The sequence below is a fragment of the Microcebus murinus genome, chromosome 24, assembly GCF_040939455.1.
Source record: "Microcebus murinus isolate Inina chromosome 24, M.murinus_Inina_mat1.0, whole genome shotgun sequence".
Taxonomy (NCBI): domain Eukaryota; kingdom Metazoa; phylum Chordata; class Mammalia; order Primates; family Cheirogaleidae; genus Microcebus; species Microcebus murinus.
This window is the reverse complement of record NC_134127.1, coordinates 23288960-23310345: the sequence shown is the minus strand read 5'-3', so window position 1 is coordinate 23310345 and position 21386 is coordinate 23288960. Positions and strand designations below refer to the sequence as shown.

The window sequence follows — 21386 nt, the reverse complement described above, 5'->3', positions numbered from 1 at the left end:
CAAGTGGAAACTCCATAGTGGAAAGACTATGAGTTCTGAGGCTAAAGCTGTGCCCAAAGCCTGGCTCTGCCCCTTATTAGCTGTGTGCCATTGGACACATCTCTGAACTTCGATTTTCTCACCTGTAAAATGAGCATCATCATGCTGACTTCACAGGTCCTCATGTCCCAGGCCTGGCACAGCACAGTGCCTGGCACATTGTAGCAATTTGATAACTGCTAGATCTTGTCCCATTTCTCTTAAATAAATATAAGGAACCAGCTAGTTTCATGTTTGTTTCAGCCTCCATTGTCTCTAACCTTTTGGTTGCTTTCTTCTGTAGAACTGGGAGGCCCACTGATTCAGCTCTGATGCCTCACATAGATGCTTTTAAGCACTCCCTGCAGGAGAAAATGACAGAAATTGGGATAAAAAATGGCTGGAAATATGATAGTTATAAAAAACATTTCCTGATCCAGGAGGTAAGTTCCTTATAAAGTGACGGGGGCAGTGAGGCTGGGTGTGGTTTTCTTCCAAGGTGGGTTTTGGGGTGGCCTGTCTCTCCCTGCTTGCTCTCCCAGAGTGTCCGGGGTCTGGACACCTTGCAGGAGGTGCTGTGCAATATAGAACCTGCTGGGACCAGGGGGAAGGGCAGTGGCCCTAAGGTCACCACGGAGGTGAGAGACACTGTTCCACTGTGAAGCAACTGGTCGTGCGTGCTGCGATTGTAAAGCCAACTTGGTGCTTGGGAAGAATCTTCAAGGATTCTTCCTTAGATGTATGAAAACTTGCATCAACTTGTAACACTTTCACTAACCTTGCTATCACTTTTGCCAATATTACGAAGTAGCATCCGAGGCAGTGACATTTATGGAAGTCAGTAATTTTTTAGTGTTGAGGCCTCAAGACTCTGGTCTGTGACTCATTTTCTTCCAGAGCCAGCCCAAATTACATGGCAATCCTAGAGAAATAGCCTGTACCTCCCCTTGCGTCCCAAAGAGGGCCCATTCCAGGACCTTGCCTGTGCCCAGGTTCAACTCAGCAAATATTTATGGAGTAGTTTGGGTGCTGGGCTCTGTGGGAAGCACCTTGGGGTGTGAAGATGCTTAGGAGAAAGTTCCTGCCCCTTGAGGAGCTCACAGCATAGTCGTGGAGACGTCTCAACAGCCAACCCACAGCAGGGCAGAGGGAATGGGGCCGGGCAGCAGGACGCTTGGCCTGCTTTTGTTGAGGGAATTGTCACAAATGGCCTCTGTTAATGTGGCTTCTCAGATAAGCACCATCCTGGGAACCCTGGAGGGCCACATCCTCAGGAAGAAGAGGAGGGTCTACGAGTCCCTCGCCACCTCTGTCCAGAACGACCTGAAGCCCTGTTACGAAGGTGAGGGCTCCAGGGTCAGCAGCTGCCCTTGCTCTCGGTCTGTCTGTCAGCACCTGTGGCCTCCTTTCCTGCTGCTCCCCTCGTAGTATTTGTCCTCCTGGCTCCTAAGTCCTCGTAACACCCTCTGTCTACAGATTGAAGCCACCATGGTTGCCGGGGGTGGGGAGAGGTGATTAAGGAGGACCCCTTCTTATCTGCGTGTTTTCCAGTTCTTTCTGTCCACTCTTTGTCTACACACCCTGCTTCTCCTTTCCATGCTGTGTCTCAGCAGATTTAACTATAAAATCCGTATCCAGTTCTCATTTTTATTTTCTCCAATTATCTGTGAACTGGCATTTAGGCTCCTCCTCGTTTCAACAGCTCCATTGTTTGCAGGCAGCAGGGAAGTGACTTTGTAAGCTTCTGCTTAATTCACTCATGAGGTTTTCTGAATGCTATTCGGTATCTAAATATTGAAAATATTTTTTATAGAAGTGTGTATATATATATGCATATATATACACATATACACACATATGTCTATAAATATATTTTTGTTTGCTTGCTTGCTTGTTTTTCTTTCTGATTCCAAAGATTTCTAAGCAAGTCCTTGTGGCTATCATTTTTGCCAGAAGCAGCTCAGATCACTGGCAAAAAAGCATGTGAGAGAATGAAAGATGTCATCCGAAGAGGGGTGGACCAGCAGGTGGCCGAGGGCATGTTCGAAAGGGCTCAAGAAAGGATGCAGCACCAGTTTCAGCAGCTGAAGGTATTCCACAGCCTCAGCCTCAACTCCAGTCCCGGGAGCCTCTGGGGGAGTAGAGGAGGCGGGTGCAGAAGGTGGGAGAAACAGTTGGCATTCGGGTCCCCACGAAACCAATGCCTTCTGCACACTGGGCCCAGCCAGTGCTGGGGGAGGGGCCACTGGCACTCCACATTCTGCGTTCTGTCCTCGCTGCTGCTGCTGCTGCTGCTGCTGCGTCCCACCGCGCTGGTGCCCGCTCCCCTGTGGCCCTGACTTCAGCAGTGCAGCCCTTCTAGCTCTCCCTGCCTTTCCCCTTTCTATCTGGACGGATGCTCAGTGCTGTACAGACATTAGCTCATTTAATCCCCAGCAAATATGCGAGGTAGGTACTGTCATTGTTCTCATTTTATGGAGAAGAAAACTGTGGCATGAGAGGAGTATCAACAGGCCACACAGCTAGCAAGATGCAGACCAGGATGTGGGGCCCGGTGGCAGCTCCGACATTTCCAACGATAAATAGCACGGTCTCCAGGCAGATATTTTAAAAGACAGAAGTGTCTTGTCTACATAAAATGTCAATAAACAAATGTCAGTGCACTAGTAGGTCGGTCAGTCATGGTTGTTAGCACACATTTAGCCTTGATGCCATCTACCCAGGAAAATGGTTCCTAATAGTTTCTTCAGACGTGGATGGGTTCTGTGAAGTATACTTGGACCATTCTGCATCAGACCAGTCTCTCAGCTTGATGCTCTTCCTCCCCCAGGCAGTAGAAATCCTTTGTCTTAGTCTAGACCACTATTGTCCCCCCTCCCTAGCCATGTGAGGCTCCAGAGTCTTCTGCCTCAGTCCAGGCTGACTGGCCCCCCACAACCATGGGGCTGCTTTCTCTGTCCACCTGTGGAGCAGCCGCCTCGGAATATCTCCAGCCTCCTGCCCAGTCTCCTGCCCTCCCCTGGCCACTGCAGTTTTGGAAAATACCTTCTCTACAATGCAGAGCATGTCATTTCCATCGGAATAGGCTGAGCAGTATCCCACCAGCAGCAGTTTAGTTTCAGTTGCTTGATGTATTATCACAGTCTACAAATACGTTGGCAGGAAATTGGCCAAACTCTACAGAGCCAATCTCCGTGTCCCCATTGAGTCCACAGAAATTGGATCTTAAGGTGCCCAAGAAAATAATTCCACTAAAAAAAAATGATTAGTGTATTGACCATGTACAAATATATCTTAAATGACAGAAACATGGGAAGTTAAAACTGAGCGCATGGAGCGTTCTTATTCCCTGATCTTTTTTTTTTTAGAATAACAGTTAACTTTTATATATGTATTTATTTATATTATTTTAGCATATTATGTGGATATAAGTGTTAGGGTACGTATATTGCCCATGCCCCCTCTCCCCCCTCGAAACAGAGCCTCAAGCATGACCATCCCCCAAACGTTGCACATCTCATTCAAACTTTTAATTTTTAAAATATTTTAGTTCTATATAATGGATGGAATTTCTTTTTATATATAACGTTTGAAGATTTACTGATTTTTTAAAAAATTACCTCTTCATAATGTTCTTATAAATTAAAGAGGGGAATAATGCTTTGTTGAATATACTGATTAGTCTCTGATAAATTGATGAGTAATGTGGCTTCCTGATTTGTTTTCACTCTAGTGTGAGGTTACTATTTCTGTTTTTAGGAGCTGTGGATCTCCCATCCCCTGATCTTAAAGACAAGGAGCTCGCAGAAGCTGGAGAGTTTAGTTACTAGCCCCAGGCTCACAGCTACAGCCGAGCTTCTAGCTTAGGGTTCTTGGTCTAGCATGTAGCAGAAAAAGCATGAGATTTGAAGTCAGGAGATCCAAATTCAAACCTACCCTCTGCTAGGCTTAGAGGAAGGAGACTGATGTTTTTGAAGGAAGGCAAGAGACAGAAGAGGGAAGAAAATGGTTTGCATTGATAATAAGGACAGTCGGGAAGAATCAAACATGTCAAGTAAGATGTGCTGTACCAGGCGGGGCCCAGTACACATTGATCCAGTGACTAAATGCGAGAGAGATTACTGGGTAGTTACCAGCTCTTCCCTATTTCTCCATCTCTGCTGTAGCCGTCCTCTCCTCATGCCTCCTGGCTTCCTCGTTAGTTCCCGATTCCATCAGTCAGCACCGGAGGTACCTCCTCCCCCTGTGAGTCTCGATAGGCAGGAAAGGAGATGCTGAGGCAGGGGGTTGGGTGGGGTCGCTCTCGCAAGAGTCACTTTTGGGTTGTGCCATCCTAACAGATTGATTGTCCTTGTGTAGACTGGGATCACGGAGAGGGTGATGGGCAGTATCGCCACCATGCTGACACTTGCTTCGTCCCAGGGGGATGGTCTCTACAAGGAGCTCGCAGGTAAATACATAAAACCTGTGTGTAAAGGGTGATCGTGCAGACATGCCTGGCTGTGTTTGCTCCTTACTGAATTTCAAGGAATTAAGTTAGGAAGAATGTCCAGGGCAGGGAATGCGATGATGATGATGACGACCGGCCCACCCTCTTTGCTGAGCTCTCCCGACTGAGACTGAGCATCATACTCCGGCTTTGTGCACATTCTGTCACAGAATTCTCATGTTAGCTCTCAGAGACAGATGTTGTTGCAGATGTAGAAACAGATTCAGATTAGGTGGGTAATGTGCCCAAGGTCCTGTAGCTGCACAGTGGCAAATGTAAACCCACAACTGTGCCCTACTGTCTCCATAACACCTTTCTTTTAAGCTGATACCTCCTTATGAAAATCCTCATTGTCTGGTGCTGGAGGAAGATTCCTCTTAATCCACCAGGAGCCTGGGAATGCGACACCAGCTGTGTGTGCCCCGTTGCAGGCAGCCACCTCCCTTTCATGCCATGGGCTCTACCCTGCTATAAACTGGAGAGTGTAAACTGGTGCAGAAAGCAATTGGGCAATTTCTAGCCAAATTAAAAATGCACATATCTTTGGTCCAGCCATCCTACTTCCAGGAATTTACCCTGTAGATAACCTTATACATGGGGAGAAGGGCATACAGACAAGTTTACTTAGGGTAGCATCGTTTACAATATCAAAAATGGAAACACCTCAAATATCTATTATATAAGTAGAACACAGGTTAAATTAAACTAGATATACAATTAGTGGAGGCCCGTGCAATTGTTAGAAAGAATAAAGCAACTTTATAGGTAGTAGTATGAAACAATCTCCAAAATATATTGTAAAGTGAAAAAAAAAGCAATGTGAAAAAACTGTGTGTGATATATTTCCATTTGTAAGAGGAAAAAGGAAATACATATGTATATGTTTATGCATTAAAATCTCTTTGGGATATGCAAGGAACTGGTAACACTGGTTCTCTCTAAGGAGGGGAACTGGGAGGCTGGAGGGCAGGGGAGGGCCTTTTAAACTTTAAACCATGTGCACAGTTGCCTGCTAGACAAAAAGGAATACTAGATGGGATGCTGTTGCCAAGTTTGCCAGGGTGAGAGTGGTCAGAGCTATTTGCAAAGTAAAAGCCACAATTGCTGCTTCTAAATGTGTCTGCACTTGTCTGTCTCTGGGAATCGTGATGCCCCAATTCTGGCTGTGTAGAGGGACTTGTTATGCTCTCTAAGAGAAGGAGGTTGAGCACCCTCACACTCTAAGTCAGGTGTCCTCAAACTATGGCCCGTGGGCCACATTTATCCAGCCCACCAGGTGTTTTTGCCTCCGCTGCCTGTCCTGCTTAGCAGCTGATTTGTCCCTGGGCCCACAGTGCGCATGTGTGGAATGTGCGCTGCACTCTCCAACCGGCCTCCAACGGTCTGAGGGACAGTGAACTGGCCCCCTGTTTAAAAAGTTTGAGGACCTCTGTTCTAATGTATTGGGCTCTTCCATGGCCTTCACAGGAACCTAAGTTTTAAGATTATAGTTGTATGATTGTGTCTTCTTTAAAGAACTCCTACTTGCCGAAGGTCTTTTCACCCATCCAGGTCACACAGAAAATTTCCCCCTAAGTTTGATGTACATTGCACCTGCTATAATTAAAGCCTATTTCTTTTCTTCACCATCAACAACAAATATACATTACATGGAGAGTACTGTGCCAGGTGCCAAGGCTATAGGGGGATCTAAAGAGCAGCCCCTGTTCTCAGGGTCATACCTGGAATAAGATGTTGGCAAGACAAGATGTGCAAGAATGTAAATCGCAAGACTGGAGAGCATGCATTCTCAACCAGTGAAGCTGCTCACCTCCTAGGTGCCAGGCAGTGTTCTAGGCGCCAGGGACACAGCAGTGACCAGTACGGATGAGAACTCCTGCCCTCAAGAAGCTTATGGGCCCAGTGGGTGGGAGGCAGGCATTGAGCAAACTAATTAGTAAAATGTGTGGGAGGGAAATAGAGCAGGGGAGGGGGAGAGGGCATGCTGGGGAAGAGGACAGGTGATCAAGGAAGGTCTCACTGGGAATGTGACACTTACGCCACTCAGGCATCAGATGGTTACTCTTGGTGTTTAGAAGACAGAGTGGTTATTCAGGGCTGGGACACTGGGGAAGCTTCATGGAAGCCAGGTGCTGGGAGGGTCTGGCTGGGCAGGATTGAAGCTGCAGCTTGGAGGAGGGAGGCTTCTGGCTGTAGGAGCAAGACAAAGAGACTTGGAGCCCTAGCTCTGAACAGCATTCAGGTAAGAGAAAGAACACCTGGTTTGATTCAGATTATGAAGCAAGGAAACTGCACTATCTGATCTCCAAGTGCCACTCCAGGTCTTATGTTCTGAGAGAAGTGACAGAATTCTTGGGGGATTCGTTTTCCAGAGACATTGCTGAAAAGGGCACCAGGTCCTGACGTACCCCTTCTGCTCTTCCGTAGACGTCAAGAGCGAGTACAAGGAGATGGAAAAGCTGCACAGAAGCCTGAGGGAGGTTGCAGAGAATGCGCTGCTGAGGAGAGGCATGCAGGAGTTCCTCCTGCGGATGTCCCCCGGCAAGGTGGGCTCCCCCAGAGCGTAGCTTCACGTCTTGGGGCTTAGTGCCAAGGGGTGAACAATAAGCCCAGAGCCAAAGGATCAGAATTAAGTCCTGTTTCGTGAAATCTAATAAAGAACATCTCCCAACTATTTGAGCTTTATATATAATACAAAACTCAAGATATTATTGCTTCTGGCATAAGTTTATTTTATTAGCCTATAAAGAGTCATCTTGAATCCCTTTAGCCTTAGGACAAGAAACTTGTGCTTCACCAAAGAAAAATATCCACACGTCGAAAAACTTTAATACTATAGGGAAAAAATTGTAAAACAAAGCTTTATGAGGGACCCAATCCTATTTCCCATTTTAATGGGAGACTTTTGGGTAAAGGGGCAACAACATGGGTTTGGGAGCCAGATGGACACAGGCGTGGCTTTACTGCCTCTCAGATGTGCTAAGACCAGCGCTCCTCAAACATTTGATCTTAGGACCCTTCACTCTTAAAGGACCCTAAGGAGCTTTTGTTTATGTGGGTTATAAATATTTATATTTACTGTATTCAAAATTAAAACTGAGAAAAAATTTAATTATTTACAAATTCATGTAGAAGTAACAATAACAAACTCATTACATGTTAACAAAAGTAACATTGTTGGGGAAAAAGGCTATTTTCAAACAAATTGTAGTGAGAAGAGTGACATTATTTTATGCTTTTGCAAAATCTCTTTATTCTCTGGCCTAATGGGAGACAGCTGGATTCTCCTCTCAGTTTCTGCATCCAGTCTCTTGCCATATGTCTTTTGGTTGATGTGTATGAAGAAAATTTGATCTCACATAGATACGCAGTTGGAATACAGAGAAGTATTTTTATAGCCTTTTCAGGTAATTTCTGGATGTTCTTTGATACTGTATCTTGACAGATGGTAGTTTCTTAAAAGTCAGTTGCAGTTTGGAATCTGAAACCATATTGGTGAACATTTTTTCATACCCTGTTAAGTTAAAAATCCATTGGTTTATCTTGTGCTTTGAATGGATTTTTTACCAATGCATTATTTTGTGGCATTGGGCATTGGTCATTTTGAAAATATTAGTTCACTGAATTAAGCTGATTAAGCTGATAAACATTGATGCATTTTATTGTATAATACTACAAAATCATATTTGTTGTCATGTCCACCAATCTTAGCAGGAAAATCTTGAAGTATTGGGAAGCTGTCAGGCTCACAGAAGAAGATACATGTTTTACAAAATTCCATTTTTTTCTAAAAGCTCATCTTTGACAACAATTTGTCAGTGGTTTTCTTTGAAGTGATAGTTTCATTATTTTTTTATTTTTGAGAAAATGTTTACCATGTAACCACATAAGTTAACCATAGTTTATCAGTTGTTATTTCAAGTAAAAATGATGTTCCACAAGAAAAGTGTCAGGTTGGCTCCCAATTCAGGCACTCAAGGAAATTTCCTTGACATAGCAGAAGTTCTTTAGGTATATTTCCAATTTTTCATATGTAAGGGTCAATATTTAATAGAATTAATTACCATACTGTTTCATTAAGAACATTATTAAGTGAAATAGAGTTTTTTAAACTACAAGCACATGGTGATGAAAAACACAAGAGTTATGAATACAGTTTGGTGCCACTGCTGTGGTTCATGCTAAGGTACAAGTGGTTTTTTCTATGTTTACTTTTACACCTTTATTACAAATGTCAACATGTTAAAAAGACAAATAACATCTTAATATTATTATAAAAACATTATTTAACCCAGGAGACCCCATTAAAGGATCTTAGACAAATCATTTTAACTCCCTGAGCTTCAGGTTATTTATCTGTTAAATGGTGATAATAATGGCAGTACCTACCCTGACACTACCTACCAGGATTGTCAAGAAGTTTCGAATAAAGCTTACAAAATATTGACAAATTGTACTTAATAATACTTGATAAATGGTAATTGTTTATGGGCATAATAGAAATAACATGGTTTAGTGGCATGTTTATTGAAATACTTGGGTTCTGATCTCAGCTATGCCCAATACTAATATGACCTTTCATAAGCCCTTAACATCGCTAAGATTTCATTTCCTCATATACAAAAGGAAAGAGATGAACTGGATGATTAAAAACATTTTTTTACTTTGAAATTCTAGGGTTTTAAATCCCTCTCTTTTTGTTGTTGTATCTTTTGCCTAAGTGAAATTTAAAAAAATTCAGCAACGTAGGTAGGTCTCAGTGGTTCCTTTTCATTTTAAATTTCTAAATACATAGAGTTCTATTGCAGTTTGCTTAGTTCACTTTTCATATTTCCAGTGAGGGATGTATAGGACATCCACTTCCAGCCACAATGAAGTAACAGGACCATATTTACCCTCTGGCCTTAAACAGCAACAACAACAAAACAAACAAAATGTATGAAACAACAGTTTTTAGATATGGGAAAATAGTGCAGGACAATGATCTCTGAAAGAAAGGAGGTAAGGTGAGCCCTACAATTGCCTCATCTTACCACCTGGACAGAGTTTCCAGGCCACAGCACAGGGAGGGAGGACTGAAAAGAGCTGGATGATCTCCCCAAATTGAGGAGACAGAATCTAGAGTTTGAGGCGGCCAAGGTGAAGAATAAACAGGGCAGAGTACCATGGAGAAGAGAGCTGAACAGAGAGAACCAGAGCTGCAAAGCTGGTTTCCCTTGAGTCTTTGGTATGTGAGAAAACTACCAAGGAGAAGGAAAGAACCATTGGAGAGAGGAGAAGGAGGCAGAAAAATCCCCAAAGCTCACTTCAAGCTAGAGCTGTCAGAGTGGAAAGACCTTCTTACACATGTGGGGCATCAAGGAGACTGTTCAAAAGAGTATTGCCTTACTAGTGGGGCCAAAATAGTCCCTAGACAAAAGGCTATTGTGCATCCATGCAGCAAAGTTTAAAAACAAGCCTCAGGAGTATCATACTGTTTTCAACTAACTGCATCCCAGAACAAAACATGAAAACATTTAAAGGAATAAAAATTCCAGCACCCAACAATAGAAAATTGACAGTGTATGGAATCAAAACAAAAATTACCAAGCATGCGAAGAAGTAGGAAAATGTGACCCATAACGAGCAGAAGAATCAATAGAAACAGACCCAGAAATTACACTGGTGATAGAATTAGTAGACAAGGTTATTAAAATTGCTATAATAAACTCCATATGCTCAAGAAGATAGAATAAAGCATAAGCACAATGAGAAGAGAAATGGAAGAAATTAAAAAGACTAAAATAGACCTTCTAGAGATTTTAAAAATCTCAATATCAACATGGGATTAACAGCAGAGTAGATGCTTTATAAGAAAAGACAAGTGAAACTGAAAACAGAACAATAGAACATATTCAAAATGAAACACAGGAAAAAGACAGCATCAATAATCTACAGGACATCACCAAGCAGCCTAAAATGTGTTATTGGAACCAAAGAAGAATGGGAAAGAGATGGGGATATAGAAAGATATTTAAAAGAATAATGTCTGAGAATTTTCCAAACTTGATAAAAAAACAAACAAACAAAAAAAACCATTATAAACCCAGAGATCCAAGATGCTCAATGAATCCCAAGCACAAGAAAAACAAGGAAAATAATGCCAAGACATGTTATAATCAAATTGCTAAAAACCAGTGATGAAGAGAAAATCTTAAAACTAGCTGTGTGTGTGTGTGAGTGAGGCGGAATGAGGGGGGTAGTGGATACTATATACAAAGGAATAAAGATAAGAATGACAGAAGACTTTACATTAGAAACAATGCAATCCAATTCCAGCACTTTGGGAGGCTGAGGCAAGAGGATCATTGAGGCCTGGAGTTCAGGGCCAGCCTGGTCAACATAGTGAGACAGAGATACCATATCTACAAGTTTTGTGTGTGTGTGTGTGTGTGGGGGGGTTGTGGCATGCACCTGTAGTCCCAGCTACTTGGGAGGCTGAGGTGAGAGGATTGCTTGAGTCCAGGAGTTCAAGGCTGTAGTGAGCTATGGTTGTGCCACTGCACTCCAGCCTGGGCAACAGAACAAGGCCCTGTCTCAAATAAATAAATACATACAGTGGAGTGACATCTTTAAAGAATTGAAAGAAAAAGAAAAAAGATTAACCTGGAATTCTATACCCAACAAAAAAACAAAATAAAACAAAAAAACATTTTTCAAAAGTGAAGTGACTTTTTCAGACAAACAAAATCTGGCAAACTTCATAGTCAGAAGACTAGTACTGCAAGAAATTGCTAAAGGAAGTTCTTCTGGCAGAAGATAATAATACTAGATGAAAATTTAGATCTACATAAAATAAAGAGCACTGGAAACAGCAAATATGTAAGTAAATATAAAAGACTTTTTCTTATTTTTCTTAAATCTCTTAAAATATTTAAAAGATTGTTTAAAACAAGAACAATAACATTGCATTGTGGGGTTTATAACATGTAGAAGTTAAATGTATGACAAAAGCACAAAGGCCAGGAGGGGAGAAATGGAAGTATGTCGTTGTAAGGTTTTTGTACTATATATCCAGTTATATAATATTACTTGAAGGTATAGTGTGATAAGTTAAAGATATATACTATAAACCCTAGAGCAGGGGTCCTCAAACTTTTTAAACAGGGGGCCAGTTCACTGTCCCTCAGACCGTTGGAGGGCTGGACTATAGTTTAAAAAAAACTATGAACAAATTCCTATGCACACTACACATATCTTATTTTGAAGTAAAAAAAAAAAAAATAAGCAATAACATCTGCATATGGCCCACAGGCCATAGTTTGAGGATGCCTGCCCTAGAGGAACCACTAGAAAAATAAGTTAAATATAACTAGTAAGCCACTTAAGGAGAGAAAACATAATATTAAAAATGATCACATAATCCAAGAAAGTCAGGAAAAGAAAAGGAATAAATGACAGAAAGCACAAATAGAAAACAGATAGCCAGATAGATTTAAACCCAATCATATAGTCACATTAACTGTAAATGGTCTAAAGCACTAATTAAAAGGCAGAGATTATCAGGTTAGATTTTTTTATTTTAAAAAGCAAGCCCCCAGTATGTATTGTCTACAAGAAACCCACTTGAAATACAAAGACACAAATAGGTTAAAAGTAAATGCATGGAAGATAGATATTTGCAAATACTAATTAAAGACAAAATTTCCATATTAATATCAGATAAAGTAAATTTCAGAGCAAGAAATATTACCAGTGATAAAGAGGGTCATTGCTTAGTGATAAAGTGGTTAATTCATCAAGAGGACATAATAATTCTGGTTCTACACCTAATAACAAAGTTTCAAAATACGTGAAGCAAAAACTAATAAAACTCAAAGGAGAAGTAGCCAAATCCACAATTATAGTTGGAAACTTCAACACCCCCTCTCTTGACAGTTGATAAAAAAAAAGCCGAGAGACTCAGTAAGTATATAAAAGATTTGAACAACATATCAACCAGCTTTACATAATTGAGATTTATAGTATATTATAGTAAACATCAGAGTACACATTCATTTCTAGTGGACTTGGAACATTTGCCAAAATAGACCATATCCTGAGCCATAAAATAAGTCTCAATGAATTTAAAAATATGGAAATCATACAGAGTGTGTTCTCTGACCACAATGGAATTAAATTAAAAACCAATAACAAATCTGGAAAGTCTCCAAATATCTGGAGACACACATCTAAATAACCCATGGGCCACGTGAAGGCTGTGGACTAGCATCTCATTGGATTTATATCTCTCTCCTCCAAATCTTACTTTTTCCCAAATAAAATTACCTCGTTGGTATCAGAAGCCAAGGAGTTAACTCTAGCCATGGCTTAGAAAGTTAGTCACTGGCAGTGGGGCTGTTTGTCACCTGCCTAAAGAATGCAACAAGGAGCTGTCAGGAAGGCACCTGCATTGGCAGAGTGGAACAAATGGGGAAGAAGCTGGGGCAGAGTCCTGAGCTTCTTCAGGCTGATACTGATATAGATCTAGCACAGAAGTTCAGAAGATGCAATAAAAGAAGAAAAGCCTTAAATGTTAAGGGTAGAATCAAGAAGATTCAGGAATAGGAAATAAGAGGCTCAGGAATAAGGGCTGCTGGCTCAGGAGGTTAATATTATTCTAAAAACAAAGGGGTTGACCCTTAACTCCATCTCATACCTCCCTGTCTCAAGAGGGCCACGTGGCTATCTCAGAGGGCAGCAGCAGGATGACAAGAACCTTGGCCTTTGCAGCTAAGGAGAGGAACCTCCAGGCCTGAGACCTTCTGAGGCTCTTGCTCTCGTGCCCTCTCTGTCTCCTCTTCACACCCTTCCTGCTCCCAACAGTTCCTCTGCGGCTCCCACACTCAGGAAGCCCACACCCTCTCCTTTGGGAACCCCATCCTTTCCCACCTGCCAGTGGAAAATTCCAGAGCTCAGGCTTTGGTCAAAAGTTAACCTTCTCTGCACAGGTTTGTCAACTCCAACGTGGGAGATTTGAATGGATCCTAATTCCATGACTTCAACCTCTCCACCAGCAACAACTGTGGCTGTGCAGATTAGCTATGAGCAAGCACATTATCTCCAAGGCAACAATTATTATTATTTAGGACACAACACTGTCTTGTCCCATGTGAGGAAAGCTTACTCTTGGGCTCTGTTTCTCGGCAAGATTGTGCTAAGGAGCCTCTCCTCCATCTTGCTACAGCTGCTATCACTAACGCCACTTCTTGAACTGAGATGGGCTCTGTATTATGCATTTCCACCAGGCAGTGCTTCGAGTAGCTTCTTTTGTAACTGCATGCGACCACTATGGCTCAACTTTTATGTAACAAAGTTGTGAGTTCTTTAGTTGCCATAAACCTCCACTTTGAAGGTCATGTAACAGCATGCCTGGATGAACCAAGCTTGCAACTATGGGCGGAACCTAAGTGCTTGGACCAAGGAGTAGGGACTGAATTGAAAGGTGGACACCTTGTGGCAGGTTCCAGATCCAATCACATCCAGCCCTGGCATTCTGCCATGGCAGGACCCAATCAGATCATGCCTCCTTGCATGGCCTCATTGTAAGATCCAATCAGATCATGCCTCATTACCGTATGCTTATAAAACCAGCCCCAACTTTCTTGTTCTGGAACAGACTGCTTTGGGAACTCTTCCTAGTGTGCTCTTACTTGTGCCAAGTAATAAACACCCCTTGCTATAACCAACTTGACTGTGTCTATTGGTCTGATACCCGCCAAAAGAACGATCCCCTCTGTTTTGGAGTTAACACTTTCTGATCCCGGGTTTCTCCATCAGGATGCTGCTTTCCTCCTGCCACAGTTCCATTGCATAGTTATAAATGGTAACTCTGGCTCGTTCAGTTAAATTATAGCCAATAAGCTCCACCTAAGAAAGCAGGGAAACGACCATTTTAGAATGCACATCATCCAAATCGTAATAATAAAATTTCCGTGCCAAATGTCAGAATAGCATGCGTTGTTTGTGCAGCCTGACAATGTCGGTTAACGGAGGTGTTATTAAAATACCACGACACGAGCATTTCCATGTCGATGAGACAATTGAAAAGGGACCCCTTACTTTCATGTTCTCTCAAAGTTTTACACAATGCGCAGTCAGTATTTTCAACTGACCTCTGGTTCTTCTTTTATTTCTTTTCCACTTCTTCCCATTCCAATTGAATTTGAATTACCCAGAACCAGGGGAATTTGTGCCTGTTTATTTTCTTCTGTCTAAATGCCATGTCATAAACCAATGTACCCACCCCCTTCTCTCAAATGCACAGTTTAATCTGGTTAGGGAAAGAAAGAAAATTGATAATGATCCATGAAATCCTGATAAAACTGTGTTCTAGATAGCCTCTATGGTTAAAACTACTTTAAGTCCCTCTATTTTAAAATCTTGCTGCCTAGTCTCTATAAAAGTTCTTTCATCATCAATTTTTCCCTCTGGAAGAAATGTGGGTTCTTGCTGCTGCAAAGGGGACAAGTTATGTGACGGTGATCTTTTTCTTATGGCATCACTGTGGACAAAAAGGCAGATTTTGCCTCTAGTTAGAAGGCAAGACCCTGTTTAGCTGGTAGGGGTGAAGCTGATGATTGCTGCCCAACACTCACAGACCCAGGCAACTGGTCTCTCTCTCTTCCTCCTCCCTCCCTCTCTCTCTCTCTCTCTCCCTTTCTTTCTTTCCCCCTCCTTCCCTCTCTTCCTTTCTCTCCCCACTCCATTTCTCTCTCCCTCCTCTCAGCGTCTTTCTCCCTCCCACCCCTCTTTTTATCTCTCTTCCTTTTTCTCTCTCCCTCTATCTTTCTTCCTCTTTCTTTCTCTCCCTCAGGGAAATCAAAACATGTGGTCAAAGAAAGAGGGTGGTAAAAATCTGGTATAATTTTTGAAAATCTGAAACTACCAGTGTCTTACAAAGAGTTCAAGGTAAGTTAAAAATTCCTACTCACACCCAGATTGGGTGGAGCCAACATTAGAAAGCAGTGATTGATGACAATTGGTATTTAGCCATGTATTTCTTTACATCTTACTGAAACTTCAACTTTCATCATTTTGATAATGACATTTACTTACTCTATTTGGGTATATCTTAGGGCACAGATTTCAGCTTTGCTTGTGCTTTTGAATCACCTGGAAAGCTTTTTGAAATCCCATGCCCAAGTGGGTCCTACTCTGCACACCAATCTGATAAGAATCTCTGACAGTAGAACTCAGACATCAATTATTTTTTTAAATCACTGCTTTATGGTAAGACAAATTCAAGTCCTAAAACCCCATAGGCTCTATGCTTTGGAGACCCTATGATCCAGCATCCTGAAAAACACAATATTTCTCCTATAATCACCAGAGTGTGTAGGCCTATTGAGAATGTATGGTTACATTTTTGACAGCAGGTCTGAGGCTGGAGCAGGACATGCTGCGTTTCCAGGAGTCCCCCAGATCGCTGATTTTGCTGGCTAGCACTTAGGGGGCAGCAAAGCGGAAGAGGAAGTCAAGAGCCCCAGTTCCAGGGTCCCGCCTCTGCCTAGGATGCTTGGACAAATGACCTCTTTGGGCCACAGCCTCCTCATCTACAAAGGGAAGGAAAAGACGTCACTAAACTCAATGGCCCCTGATGGCTCTCACATTCTAAGAGACTAACTTGAAATCTGCCAAAGACGTAGAGCATTGTGTCCCGAATGACAACAGGACTGGGTGAAGAAATAGGAAGGCAAGAGCAGGTAGCAGCACCACACAAGCCTAGCAGCAGCAACTCCCAGGGAATGTGCTGTGAGTGGCACCCCCTGGATTTGTGCGATGGAGCATCCCTGGGTCACCAGGCAAGCCGTTCTGTGTTCGTTCCTTTCTCTCTTGAGTTCCTGCAAAAGTTCCTTTCCATGAAGAATAAATGGCAATTCTTAGGAAAACTGCCGTATACTTGAGGAATTCGGTGTTCCTCCAACATCCTGCTGATGACAGGTCCCCTGACTCCCTGAGAAGCCCTCTCCCCTCTTCATCAGAAAGGATTAGGCATAAAGAAGGCTTGGCGCCTGGAGGGGGAAGCTTGGGAGCCCCTGCGCAGTCTTTGAGCGTGTGCCAAGCTATTCTAGTATTAATAACATGAGACTGCAGGCTCGAGTGTGCAGGACTGAATACAGGAGTGTTAGTGCTAACGGGGCCGGGAAGCCTCCGGGGCGCAGAGAGGCCAAGGGTGTGCACTTGGCACGTCAGCACCTGGGCTTCCATCTTTGGCAACAGGCCTGTGGTCTTCTGAGATACTGCTGCCAGCCTGCAGGACAGCCATGCGGTGGAACGGACTCTGTGCCCAACTTCAGGAGATGTGGTAGGGAGAAGACCCCTCAAGGAAGGAAACGGAGAAACAGGCCTTGCCCCCAGGGAGAATGGTTTCCAAAGGAGGAGTCTGTCAATCAACACTCCACGGTCAGAGAACATGAGTTGGAAGGGACTGCAGAATCCGTCTGGAAGAATCTCTGGCTGTTCCAGGACGTATGTGCCTGCTGGGATCGCAGGCTGTGTGGAGGGCTGTGGAGGGAGATGAGGCTGGAGGGGTGCTCACCCCCCTCTGTTGTGGCAGTGGACAGCCACCTAGGAAAGGGGCCAACCGGACAGTCAATGATGCTTCCATGCACATGGAGCCTGCTGCTACGCCGGCTTCATCGGTGTCTTATGGGGACGTGGGGACACTGGAGTTGAAGGGCTATTATTGCTTAGGAGCAGTTTTCCTGGCTCAGCCCCTGCCTCCAGCTGAGATCTGGTTGTCTGAGACCTCAGCAGCTGCCCTGGACTCATTCAAGGGACTGGAAAAGTTTCCAGAGAGACGAGATTCGTGAGCCTGTTCCTTACACGTGCTAAAATCCTGGTGCACGCAGTCTGCTCTCCTGGGCGTGTTGGCATGTGTGTGGCAGAGAGCCAGCACTTGCTGGAAGGTGGCCAAACACACCCGCCCCAGAGAGGGGGAATATGACCTACAGCACAGAATGCTCCCTCTCCCTTGCCAGTGGCCCTTTTTTGCTTATGTCAGTGGTTCTTAGGGAACAGACACTCACTCCCAGCAGGACTTGATTCTAACCCACCGTCTTGAGCTTCATGTTGAGTTTTCCATGCATAATAAGTTGCAGTGGGAATTGGGAAAACTACTGAAGTAGGAATGGATCTCCCTGAGAAGTATACATGCATGCTCACACTTTCCAGTATATCAAATATACTGAGAGACACAGAGATTCGATACTGCAAGGTTGGCCATTCCCTGTATGCTGAAGGTCCCCTGTCTCCCCAGGGCAGCCCCCAGTGCTTGTGAGCAGAGACGGGTCACTGGAGTGCTCTGTGAAAATAGTGGACAGATTTTCTTACATTTTCTTCTCTTCTTTTGGGTGAGAGAGAGAGATCAGACCTGCAGCGTCATGAACACTGAAGCAGGACTTCTCTGAGACTACCCACAGACTCACTTTGAATAGACCTTAGCCCAAAGGAGAAGTACATTGTATTTCTGTATTAACCATGTCTGTTAGTTTATGTGTTCTGATGCTTTGACATCTAGGACCTTGCTGACCCTGGAGGGACTGCTGCTCACGGGGCTAACCAATTCCTAGAGATGGTAAATAACTTTTTCTCAAGCCAAGCTTACTTTTCAAATGCAAATTAACGAATCCAGAGCCCATACTCCCAAATTTGGAGGGGAAAAAATATCTCAACCTGGAATTTTATACCCATACAAACTATCACTCAAGGGTGAGGATAAAAATAAAGATATTTTCAGACATGCAAGGTCTCTCTAGATGTATTCCATCATCGATGTGTTCCCTCAAGAAAAAGAAATAAATTAGGAAAGAGAAAGGCAGAATATTAAGAAAGCAGAACCTCCAACCCAAGGCAGAATCGAACAGAAGGTCCAGGATTAAGGGGAAGGCAAATCTCTGGACAATAGCCCTGAACTAGGTATAGAGAGTAATTGGTCCAGTATGAAGCAAATCAGAAAGTTTGGGGCAATATCTACAGAAAGATAAAATTCATAGAATAGCTGATGTGTTTGACTTTATTGAGAAGAGATTGATGGAAATGGCAGGAAAATAACATAGAAGAAAATATTCCACATAGCTTGGTGGTGAATAGTATTTACATAAGCATAATAAAGTAAACTGAAAAATCACCTAAACAAAATTGTGACATAACTGTCCTAGTAGGTTGGGGGAAGGCATGTTTATGGGTGGGAGATGGAACAAGAGAGAGCTAACTCTTTTCTCTACGGTTGGAATAGATAATGCAAAAAACTGGGGAAAAAAGAATTAGCAGTATAAATGTATTATTTAGAAATGTGGAGATTAATAGAAAAAGCAACAGTTGAAGTGGGTGCCCATGGGAAACAGGGTGTGGGTTTGAGAGGTTAGGGGGCTGTTGCTTTCATAGTAAGCCTCATAGAACTATTATTTTAAAAAATTATTAAAAATCTGTTTATACATATCTTTGGTAAATATAAAATCTAAATTGGAAAAATAAAACCTCTACACTAGCCTTGAGATGGGTCATGTTTCAAGAAAGAAGAGAAAGAAAGAGAGGGGGGAGAGAGAGAGAGAAAGAGAAAGAAACAAAGGAAAGAAATTATATCCCTTTATATTCTGGATTCCTCTCTCTCCTCCTGCATTTCCTCTGTCCTCTCTCCCTCTCTCACCATTTTTCCATTTATTTGCCTTATTTTCCTTCCTTTTATCTCCATCATTCTTTCTCAATTTTTCTACATCTTTTTTCCCTCTTTCTGGCATAATATGCAGCTAAAATATCTTTATTAGTATTATTTTAGTATACTTACTGAATATAATATTTCCTGGTTTTAGTTCTTACTATTGAAAGCATGCATGGAATGTTCTTTCCTTCCCCCAACCAAAGCAAGCTAAGCAGCAAAGTCAGTTGTAAGTTACTCTGTATCAAGGTGGAGGAAGTTTTCTTGTAAAGGCCCTCTTGGACTTGGGAGAGATCTCAGAGGTCACTGGGTCCAGCCAGTCACCCAATGTAGAAAACGTCTCTGCGGTGAATCGAGTATAGTGCAGATGACGTAGGCTCTGGTGAAATAACGTTAGTGGTGGAGAATGTCCAGTCAGCTGCCAGCCGGGGTACCCAAGTCCAGACAGCTCAGTGGTGAGTGACAGCTTCCATATGTGAAGTGGAATTCTGCCGCTCCCCCTAGGATGGTTCAGAGAAGACCTAACGCCTCCTCCTCTCCCCGTGACAGCCCTTCTTATATCTGAAACACAGATCAGGCGCCCCTGTGTAGTTTCTTCTCTGGGCTGAATGCTGCCCTTTCCTGTTGGTTTCTGGACCCTTCTCCACCCTGGTCACCCTGGTGGGCTCCCTCTAAGTGGTGGCTAAATCTTTCAATCAGAAGCACCTAGAGCTGAACATACGTTCCCATCAATGCAGAGTTCAAGGGCTCTGTAATCTCCATCTTTATGCTCATCATCCTTTTATTCATGCAGCCTAAGTTTTGAAATACAAGTTGAATATCCTAATCTGAAAATCCAAAATCCCAAATGCTCCAAGATCCAAAACTTTTTGAGCACCAACATGGCACTCATAGGAAATGCTCACTGGAGCATTTTGGATTTTGGATTTTCGAATAAGGGATCCTGAACCAGGATCTGAAACCATCAGAGATCCAGAACATGTCTCTGGTCAAAATCATTTGGAGTAAGGAATACTACTCAACCTGTAGCTGTCTTCCTCAACCCTTGCTGACTTACATCAACCTCAAAGTCATCCAAAATGTGATATTTTTTCTTATGCGCTCCAGAGAATCCCCATATCCCATATCCTATGTGTGGGAAAGTGCATTTTCCCAACATTGGTGTCCGTTTTACACTTATCCCACTAAATCTCTTCTTAAGAGTTTTGGCCCAAAGTCTCACCCTGTTTTGAGAAGTTTCTTATGATTCACTTGAGTGAACATGTTTGGCTACCAATTACAAATTGCTCCCATTAAAATTATTTCATCATCTAATTCAAATTCATCACCTCATTCAAACATCTTATTAATGCATCATCTCGGCTCTGAGACAGATCCTCTCAAAGGGCACCCTGGGTTGTTGAGTGTGACGATATAAGGAGCTCCCGGTAAGCCTTGCTCTGGGGTCTCTGGCCTGTGAGCACGGCAGGGAGGAGGGTTATCTGCTTGACTGTCTACAGCCTTGGACCCGCGTCAGAAAACCTGGGCTGTCTCATGCAATCCATCATTCCCACACCTTCTGGGAAATAAATTAAAACGAGCCGAGCTCATCGAGACGAAGCAGATGGTTGGGTGGATTCCACGGTGGAGCAGGGAGCTCCACCGGGCAGAGAGTCTTGCTCCCACTGTCTCGGACTCAGCGCCAGCTGTCGGCAGCTGGACAGTGGCGGGAGAGCCACGTAGCGATTAATACTCCATTTGTCAGGGCTGTCAGCTCTGAAAAATAACGACAATGGCCGACATTCGCGACGCGTGTTAAGAGTTTTCAAAGCGCCTCCTCCCATAATCACCCTTGAGATGGGAAGGCCAGGAAGTAGTAACTCGGTTTTACAGACAAGGAAACTCAGACTCTAAGAGGTTTTGTCACTTGTCCGCCTCCACGGAGTTTGGAGGGTGGAGATGGGAGTCAGGATCGGGCTTCGTGGCTTGGAATCCAGGCTCCGCTCCACAGAGCGTCTCTGGGGTCTGCTGTCCATGTAACCAGCTAGTAAGTGTGGGATTGTCACCTGCTTTGGGCCTGTCACTAGGCTAGCTTTTGAAAGGGACACACAAGAGTATAACATATGCATCTGGCTCTCAGTGAGTTCAGGGCAACCTGAAGCACTTTGTTGGGGCCCTGATCATGTGGTCGGCCCCTGAGCACAATATCTGTCTAGGCAGCAG

At 43.3% G+C, this 21386-nt stretch overlaps 1 protein-coding gene across 2 annotated transcripts in view; it reads left to right on the top strand.

Annotated features, from left to right (window-relative positions):
• Positions 1–7181, top strand: part of NUGGC (nuclear GTPase, germinal center associated) — a 38519-nt gene extending 31338 nt beyond the window's left edge. Inside the window, exons 15-19 of one of the 2 annotated variants that reach the window (XM_012775382.2) lie at positions 323–461; positions 1252–1360; positions 1972–2108; positions 4378–4468; positions 6935–7181. In XM_012775382.2, the coding sequence (XP_012630836.2) occupies positions 323–461; positions 1252–1360; positions 1972–2108; positions 4378–4468; positions 6935–7074 (616 nt within the window). In that variant the 3' untranslated portion in view covers positions 7075–7181. The remainder of the gene's footprint in view (positions 1–322; positions 462–1251; positions 1361–1971; positions 2109–4377; positions 4469–6934) is intronic. The other variant, XM_075997314.1, reaches the window with a different exon arrangement.
• The last annotated feature ends 14205 nt before the right edge of the window (positions 7182–21386 follow it).